We start from the raw sequence: 7532 nt of genomic DNA, 5'->3' as shown, positions 1-7532 counted from the left end.
CCCCCCCCTCGTCCTTCTCTTTGTTAAACTAGTCATACATACATACATAGCATGAAACATGCTGTGGTACGATCAAGTACAGCTCAACAGCTCTTTCTCAAAAAAGAAAAGAAAAGGGCATTGCTTGTCATTTCCCTGTCTCTTTGGTAATGCTTGTTTTCCTCTCCTCATCGGACCACAGTGCCAATAGAGGCACACAGGGCTTCTCGCATACCGCAGAGTTAATAACTAATTCTTTCACACCTGCAAAAACAAAAGCTGATCATTTTACAGGGAGAGAAGTTTTAAGCATGAGGAGTTTTTGAAGGCTGTGCCTTGATGAATGGGAAAAAGAAAAGATGTTTCAACAAAGGTATCTTGCAAAACTCAAGCAAAAGAAAAAATGCGCAGACTTTGCATATGATTCAGAAGCACCCGGCTTCTTTTTGCAGAACACACAAATTAGTACACGCTGTGACCCCGGCATGCTCCCCATCCAGTAGGATCAGCAGTTGGAAGATAAATAGATCACAACTGGGGATAATGATCAAATTTCGCTACAGTTCTACTGGGTTTGAAAAGGTAGCAGCTGCTTCACAAGAATGGGAAGTAAGACAGCAGGAAAAAAGCTGCTTTAAACTGACATTTTCTACCTTCTACACAAATAGTATTTGCATGTCATGATTATTTAAAAAAAAAACACCATTTTCAGAGTTTACCCAATACATTTAGTTTACACAGCAATAATGGGCAGGCTTGTGGTTCATTGTGTTATGCAAAGATAGGTGTTATTCATGGAGCTCAATTCACCACCTGTCTCAGCTCTATTGTGTCTCAGCTCGGCACCACAGGTCTCAGCCAAACCAAGTGGTGGTTGATTCATATTTTTACAGACTGAAAACAAGTAGCCTATGCTGCAGAGTAGCCACAAGGAGAACAGCTTGATTGTCTTATGTGCCAGCAGCATGAATTTCTTGCAAATTATTTGTGTTTCTTTGTATCAGAGGGAAAGAAAGAGATGCTTTAGTCCAACAAAGAGTTTAGTTCAACCTAACAAAGAATATTTATGTCATTTGGTTTGCTCTATATTACATTCTTTAGATAAAACCTCTATTTCTTCTCTCCCAATTCTTCAAGTCTTGCTGATTTACAGCTAAGGGCTCAGGTCTACAAAACGCTGTAAATAAGGTAAGATGAATTGATCCGGAAGTTCTAATTTTGTTATTTTGCTGATTCTATTCCTTGGATCAAAGCAAAATATATATATGCATGCACACTTCAATAATGTACTTCAGGATTGGCACACATGCAGCATTTCTGAGCTACTCATTAAAGCGACTGCATCATTTTTCAGCCTTGAGTTCTTGTGGTAACCAGTAGCACAGATATGATGTGGGTTCAATGAGTACCCAAGCATTTCTAAGCATGTCCAATCACATGTATCTATGCAAACAAAAACTATATGTTTCTGCCCATCTATAGTAATGAGACAACCCAAAATGTATGGCAACATAGAATATGTTTTGGATATTTGACTTAACCAAATGCTGACATCAGGCCTAGATTATGAAATGTTAGACCTACTTACCTATAGGTTGGTGACCACTAGTGCTGACAGAAAGCTGTGCTCGACAGTAGGCTTTGCTGTCCACTAACTCTGAGGATTTAGGAAGAAAAACATTAATGTAAGAAAATATTTTTCCAAAGTAATTTCTCAGAGTTGTTTAAAAATATATGAGGTTCTTAAGGTAGTTACCTACTGTGCCACCATATCCACTATCGTAGAAATAATTGTCTTCTTTCCAAGAGGTCATTAAAGATGGATCTTTTGCACAAAAAAGAACAGAACGAAAATCAATATTGATTAAATAATACTCCTAGTTAGATACAAGAAATGTTCCACATTCAGAACAGAAAATTTAATTTTCAACAGAGATAACGCATACAAAAGCATCAGAGTATTTTATTAATGACAAGAAGGCATATTTCATGGTCCAAACATTAGACATTTTCATCTCCAAGGGTGAACAATTGGACATACGAAATTGTTCTGCTTTATTCAGGAGCAGAGGTAGAGAAAAGCCATGCTAACAGTGAGGACAGCATGGACTCACTTTAAATCAATCAGAATAGAGCTGGAAGGGGCCTTGGAGGTCTTCTAGTCCAACCCCCTGCTCAAGCAGGAGATCCTATGCCATTTTCAATCTGCTCAGAAATGGTTTCATGCTTTAAAGCTATTTTTGAAAGTTTGACTTTGCTGTAAGTGCTGTACCAAGGGTAGGTGCTGCATTGACAGCTAGTGTATGCTGAGGTTGCCTCTGTTGTGGGTGAGTAAGATGGCAAAAGACTAATGAGTCATTATTTGGCTCACTCTTCCTCGGTCTTGCTCCAAACATAGCACTCACCTGACCCCATTTTTAAGCCTGCACTCCATCCTTTAAGCTCCTGCAGCTTCTCGGGTTTCAACAATTGTTATTTTGTTATTTAAACAATATTTTCATAAAGCCTTTCCTTCTTTCTTTGGATGCCTCACATTTTCTTTTCATTTGTTATTGTTTATTATTATTATTATTATTATTATTATTATTATTATTATTATTATTATTATTATTATTATTATTATTATTATTATTATTATTATTATTATTATTATTATTATTATTACTGTGGCTACAAGCCTCAAAAATTGTAAACAGCTCTTGGATCTCTAAAAAGTTCTGATTTTGTAATTGCTGCCTTGGTAAGGCAGTAACGAATCCTGTATGCAGCTAATTGCCCTTTTTTGTTATTTCTGTTTAAACACACTTCCTCAGTTCTACATCCAACTTTTGTAGCCATTGGGAAGACAGAGAGGGATGCAGATAACTATGACTATATTAAGCATGTTCTCCAACTGCAATCACGTGGTATAAATTTGCTCTTTTCTTTCTAAAATCTTGACCTGATAATCTTGGAGGATGGCAAGAAATAAACATATTATTGTAGGAAGCGGGAAACAAAATAAAGATTTCAGGACTGTTCTAAATTTATCTTTTGACCCATAGAACATACAGATGAGCACACTACTCATCTGGGTATTGTTACTAGAGATTAGTCCTTCTGTACAAACATTTGTCCCTTTTTTAGAAGACGTTAACCTTGTTTTTGTTTCCATTTCCAAATACAAGTTTGGGGATCTATTTGTCTTTTAAAGTAATGAATATGTGATTACACCTGGAAATGAATCATGACGAATGCTAAACCTTTGTGCTTTGCCAGCTTAAAACTTATGAAATAGGAATTTGGTCAATCTTCCGCTTACTAGCTACATGTCCTTGCAACATAACCTCTTGTAGTTTAGATGCCTGATCTACTCTTTACTTTTGTGTTTTTTTTCTTTCTAAAAATAAAAAAGAGTCACCCAAGTGGGATTGGGGAGTAATATTTTTGCTATTCTGCATGGCACAAAAGTATTGCAATAGCATTCAGCTTAGTGTAAGAAATCCCAAAGGACTCAGACTATTACATGGTATTTTATTTGATAATGCAAAAGAAGAATTTGAGGGATTCAGTGGGCAAGACACTGGGAAAATTCAAAATCAGGTGGGTCTTCAGCCATGGAAGCTAAATGAGTGATTTGGGGTCAGTCATTATCTCCCAATAGATCCCTAATCTATCTTATAGAATTATTGTTATGGTGGGGGGAGGAAATAACCACTTTGACCTCTTGTTGAAAAGATGGGATATAAATCTAATGGATGAATGAATAAAAATAATCTCAGATTTATTGAACTGAAATCAACAAATGTTGAAAAAAATTTCCCTATACTTTTAAAAATATTTAAAAATAGATTTTTAAAAAAAGGATATGGACATCATTTGCAATTATTTACAAGTTTGTAGGGTTGTTATATAATTGGTGGTTATCTGGATGATGTGACCTTTTACTTAGAACCTTCCTATTAGTTCTCCATAAATTTACTTCTCATTACCAGAGCAAACCCATTAAAAAACAGAAGAGTAAGATAATTAAGAAATATTTCTTGACTGTTAGGTTTGGATCTGTCTACTTTGAACATATCTTAAAAGTATATATCTTGTTGGCTCTATTATATCCTGCTCTTTTCTAGGTTGCCAATGCCATATTAATTATCTTTATTTATCAACATGAATCCCCAGAAATTTCCTATAGCTTTCTGAATACATTCTTAATATTATTAATATTATTAATGCTGTAATAGGACAGACTGCCTATTTTGATGTAGTAGCTCTCAGGGGTCTCAAGCAGAGAAAAATTTCTTTCATCAGGTATTGCTGGATTCTTTGAAGGTTGCCATTCAAGATTAAACTCAAGACCTCTAGCTTGCTTACCTATGATAGCAATTTATAAACTCAGAAGGAAAGATGGGGACTCCCTTGTGGTCACTTGTGAAAAATTTGAAATACTATGAAATGGGGAAAAAGACTTTATACTAAACTGTGAAATAAACTGATGTTACACACTCTATTGTTAGGAATTTCCAAATAGCTCAATGGCTATGGATCATATAATTTTGTTAATAAATACCTTTTCAGTCTAATATTGAAAATAATATTTCACCCCAATATTAGACCGTCTAGAAGGTTATATTGACCTAAAACATTACCTCTGGAATCAATGAGTCTAAATGGCTAATGTAATGTTAGTAATGTTATAATGATTAAAAAAGAATTCTTTTAACATTTACATGGACTCATCTAACCCCTTCTTAGACTTATGAGTTATTTGGTTCTAAATAAACATTCTCCTTGTTCTTTCGTAGTTTGCCATTATTCAGAACAGAAATAATATAGATATCGCTCACCTGTTTGTTCTGTCTTAACAATGACATTGTGTGATGGATACACTTCACTTCCACACTGAGCTGACAGAAATGAATGCAATATGCAATGCAATTATTATAAAAATGCAGAATTTCAACCATACCCCCCAGAACAGCTGAATTATATTAACAATAGGAAACAATGGCATTGGGAGCTACATAAATAATATATCAGAACAACAAAAATAAAAATATTCTCATGTTAGCCTTGTTCCTGATTATATGAGTTACAAATCACAAGCAAACACCAGCATATTTTCTTCGTATTAACTATTATTTAAAGAATCAGATTTACTGAAACAAAGAAGTCACCCATTTTTAATATAGGGAAGGCAACATTATCTTCAATAATGTTGAAGATAACGTGGTGACAATTATGCACTACAGACAGCCTTCAGTGTGTGCCAAGAATCTTGTCCTGACTGGAAAAAAAATTAAAGTATTCTTAAGTTTAACAAAATTTCACATTTATAATATGGTTGTAAAAATACTTGAGATGCCCCTAAAACCAGGGGGGAAAGTTGAGTTGGGATAATATAGGTTAGAGATTCCCTATTTAATTATTATTTAATGCTTGTGACTGTAATAATCATTGCAGCCGTTTTGTGAGGGCACCTATGTTCTCAGGATTCCAAATTTTTTTGCACTGAACTAAATCTATTTTTTTTAAAAAGCACCTTGTTGTCCCATTCTCTCTGGAGTTGAATTAAGGAAAATGTACTGATATAGGTTTGCACTTATGTTCCATTCCAAATGTTTGTACATTATATGATTTGAATGTTATATTATCCGGCATAAAGATCTGAAAAGGATCCTGAAAGCCTGACTAAATGTCCTGTATATTTTTCAAAACTTCCTATTGGACTATGGGGACATTTTGTTGTAAATTAATGGAAGTAAATTAATTTTCAGAGACTTTGGCTAAATGGTCTCTGAGACCTGGATCTGCAGCATAGTGATGCTTGTTTTTATTTTTTTGGTAAAGCCTTGGAACTAGCTGTTTTGATCTTCAGCCATATTGAGCAGTAGATATCTTTAAGATCACAAAAGGAAAGAGATGCCACCAGAAATATTATTTCTATTTCTACAAACCTAGAAAATAATGTTCGAATTTTTAGATCAATGTTTTAGAGAGTAGACTCAGAACAGTTCAGTGACAAATGAGTTGGGCAGGATATTTATTATAAAATTTCTCTTTCCTTTTACCTCTTAATGACTTCTGAATGCAAGGAATACATTTTGAAAAAAAATTTATGTATTGTGTCTAAATCTTGCTTTCCCAGCCTTAATCATTGCTAAATCAATTTCCATCATCTTTCATTATTGATCCTAGTGGCTAAATTTGATCAGAATTAGCAGTCTATTAGTACTATAATAACTGATGATCAGAAGTTGGGAAAGGTAACATATATTTTAGTGAAAATTTTACCATTCCACTTTAGATGATGGAGGTTGCTGTAAAGAAGTTGTCCAGCAGAACCAGCTGCCCGGGTAAAATCCTGCAAAGTCATGCTACACAGATGATCCCCACTGATGTCAAATTCCTGGAATGGGATACAGTTGGCATCAAGCTGGTTGGTGTCCAAAAGATGTTGGAGCCATTCCCAGACCTGATACTTTGTCCAGTACTGAGGATGTATTTCATGCCACTGTGTTCCAAAAAAACTGCTTGATGCTGCTGCAGGGAAAGATGTAGTAATCACTAAAGAAAACATTTCACTATCCATGAATAACATTGGTGAAAGTGAAGAATGGTTCATTTTTATTTGTGTATTAAATTATTGGGGGGAAAAATCCTCATCACTTGAAAAGCCGTAGTACAGACAATGATAAATAATGAGAATAATTATTGATGTAAAGGTGATATAATAAATTAAGCAGCAGAAAGCAGAGTCAATAAAAACAAACATCTTTAGGAATTAAAATGTAAATCTAGAACTTTGGCTCCAGCCCTTCCAAACAGCAGCTAAATTCTATAATAGAATAGAATAGAAAAATAAGTTTTTGGAAAAAAAACTTCATTGACATTGATGAAGTGGATTAGACTACTTTTATATACTGGATGGAAAACCCATAGCAGGACTTTTAAGGGAAAAAAATCAGTTATGAATAGTTAATAGTCTTTATCCAAACTATTTATATTCAAATTAGTAATCTGAGTTTCCAGAAACTAAATGGAAACCAATTACATGATATCAAAATCAGAATCTCCTGCAATCTAACACCAACCTAGGTAATATTTAAATGATATTGACTATGACTTCAGAAGCAATTACAATTTGGAGGCATTCTCCAAAAGCAGCCTCATGTAGATCACATTACAATAATCTTATTAAGAGTTCATTAAGAAAATTAACTATGACTGTGATATGTTTATTCCTATTTTTAAAAGAATGCAGTTAGTGAGCAAAATGAAGTCAGCATGTGCATCAGCTATACAGAATTCTAATCTTGGGATTTATAATTATCTATTTACCCCAAGGCAAAGCATGTTCCTTATAAACAACTCAAAGTGAATCTTGAGAAATTTATAAAATAAAAATTCTAGTTATTTGATGGGCAAACCACGATTTTTTTTTGCAGTAAATGTTGAATTGATATTTATTGAATTGATAACAGTAGCAGCCAAGATTACAATAAATATATGATATAAAAAGTTGGAATACATTTTAAAGAAATATCAAGTTTTAAAATTGTAGTTGTCTGCAAATT

The 7532-nt window shown here is 34.0% G+C and overlaps 1 protein-coding gene across 3 annotated transcripts in view; it reads right to left on the bottom strand.

Annotated features, from left to right (window-relative positions):
- Positions 1-7532, bottom strand: part of EHF (ETS homologous factor) — a 39955-nt gene that overhangs the window by 13031 nt on the left and 19392 nt on the right. For 2 of the 3 annotated variants that reach the window (XM_015818400.1, XM_015818399.1), the window contains 4 exons: positions 6250-6498; positions 4803-4862; positions 1736-1804; positions 1568-1636 (listed from right to left, as the gene is read on the bottom strand). In XM_015818400.1, the coding sequence (XP_015673886.1) occupies positions 1568-1636; positions 1736-1804; positions 4803-4862; positions 6250-6498 (447 nt within the window). The remainder of the gene's footprint in view (positions 1-1567; positions 1637-1735; positions 1805-4802; positions 4863-6249; positions 6499-7532) is intronic. The other variant, XM_015818401.1, reaches the window with a different exon arrangement.

Source organism: Protobothrops mucrosquamatus, unplaced genomic scaffold (assembly GCF_001527695.2).
Source record: "Protobothrops mucrosquamatus isolate PMUCROS unplaced genomic scaffold, P.Mucros_1.0 scaffold734, whole genome shotgun sequence".
Classification (NCBI taxonomy): Eukaryota; Metazoa; Chordata; class Lepidosauria; order Squamata; family Viperidae; genus Protobothrops; species Protobothrops mucrosquamatus.
The sequence above is the reverse complement of the archived record's forward strand: the minus strand, read 5'-3'. Positions and strand labels throughout refer to the sequence as shown.